The sequence below is a fragment of the Buceros rhinoceros genome, unplaced genomic scaffold (assembly GCF_000710305.1).
Source record: "Buceros rhinoceros silvestris isolate BGI_N320 unplaced genomic scaffold, ASM71030v1 scaffold993, whole genome shotgun sequence".
Lineage (NCBI taxonomy): Eukaryota > Metazoa > Chordata > Aves > Bucerotiformes > Bucerotidae > Buceros > Buceros rhinoceros.
In genome coordinates, this window is record NW_010402768.1 from 15,346 (window position 1) to 16,380 (window position 1,035).

General features: G+C 44.6%; 1 protein-coding gene across 1 annotated transcript in view; it reads right to left on the reverse strand.

Annotated features, from left to right (window-relative positions):
- The window catches only part of PTGS2 (prostaglandin-endoperoxide synthase 2 (prostaglandin G/H synthase and cyclooxygenase)), a 4,827-nt gene extending 4,164 nt beyond the window's left edge, over positions 1–663 (reverse strand). Inside the window, exons 1-2 of the mRNA XM_010132721.1 lie at positions 549–663; positions 294–437 (exon numbers count right to left, since the gene is read on the reverse strand). Of these exons, the coding sequence (XP_010131023.1) occupies positions 294–437; positions 549–621 (217 nt within the window). The 5' untranslated portion in view covers positions 622–663. The remainder of the gene's footprint in view (positions 1–293; positions 438–548) is intronic.
- Positions 664–1,035: the final 372 nt, after the last annotated feature.

A 1,035-nucleotide genomic window follows, 5' to 3' on the forward strand; every position in this document is an offset into this window, starting at 1 on the left:
GCTGAACCACAGGGCTGGGGCCTGGGTTATCAGCTGGGTCCAGCATGAGCAACTTGGTGCAAAGTTTATGCAAGCAAAATCTTGGATTCTGTTAGAGATTAGAGCAAAATGCATGTCCACATTTCATACAAGTCTGCAACGTGTGGAAATTCAAACTTTTGTTTAAGGTGTTTCTACCTTAGTGCATTTTATGTTGCTAAACTCGGTATATGGACCATTCAAGTCCAACATCCTGGAGTCCTACCAGTGACTTCTGCCAGCTGAGAGGACTAGAAGAGAGAACTCATACTTACACATTAAGACGTATCTCATGATAGCATCCCGTAAGAAGGGAATGTTGTTGATGATATCCCAGGCTCCTTTGAAGTGGGTGAGGATGTAGTGGACAGTGTTCGGTGAAGGTTTCAACGTTATCTTCAGCCACGTGAAGAATTCCGCTATGAACATCAACAGAAAGATGATTGTAAGTTAATTACTGAGAATAACCTCGAATTTGAGAATGCCACTGCAGAACTGCATTTCCACGAGAAGAGATTTGCAATACTTACGGGTTGTGCAGTTCTCCCCGTAATATCCTGTTCGTGTGCAGTCGCATTCATACTGATCAAACCCTGTTGTCATACACACTCCTCTGTTCTGACAGGGGTTTGAGCAGCAAGGGTTAGCTGGAAAGAAACCAAACGCTCCCATTAGCATCCTTCATAGCTACCTCAGTATTCTCGTCGCACTTCTCAAACTCCGCTACACAGCGCCCTGAAAGTTTAATGCTTATCAGGAAGATAGCAGAGTGAGCATCTCTTCGCACTAGCCTTTGGCCTACTGCAGGTGACAGCATTAACAAAAGAACAGGAATTTGTCTGCTTCCTGACAGCTATAAACCGCCTCGAAGGGCTTCGTTGTCTCTCACATCCTTTCTACCACACATCGAGTATTTCAGAAATCACAAGAGGAAACAGAACATTTAAAAAAAATAGTTAATTAATCTATTCCGCAGCCGAAAAGAAAAGCCGTCCACTGGCACGGGCCGGCCCCCGG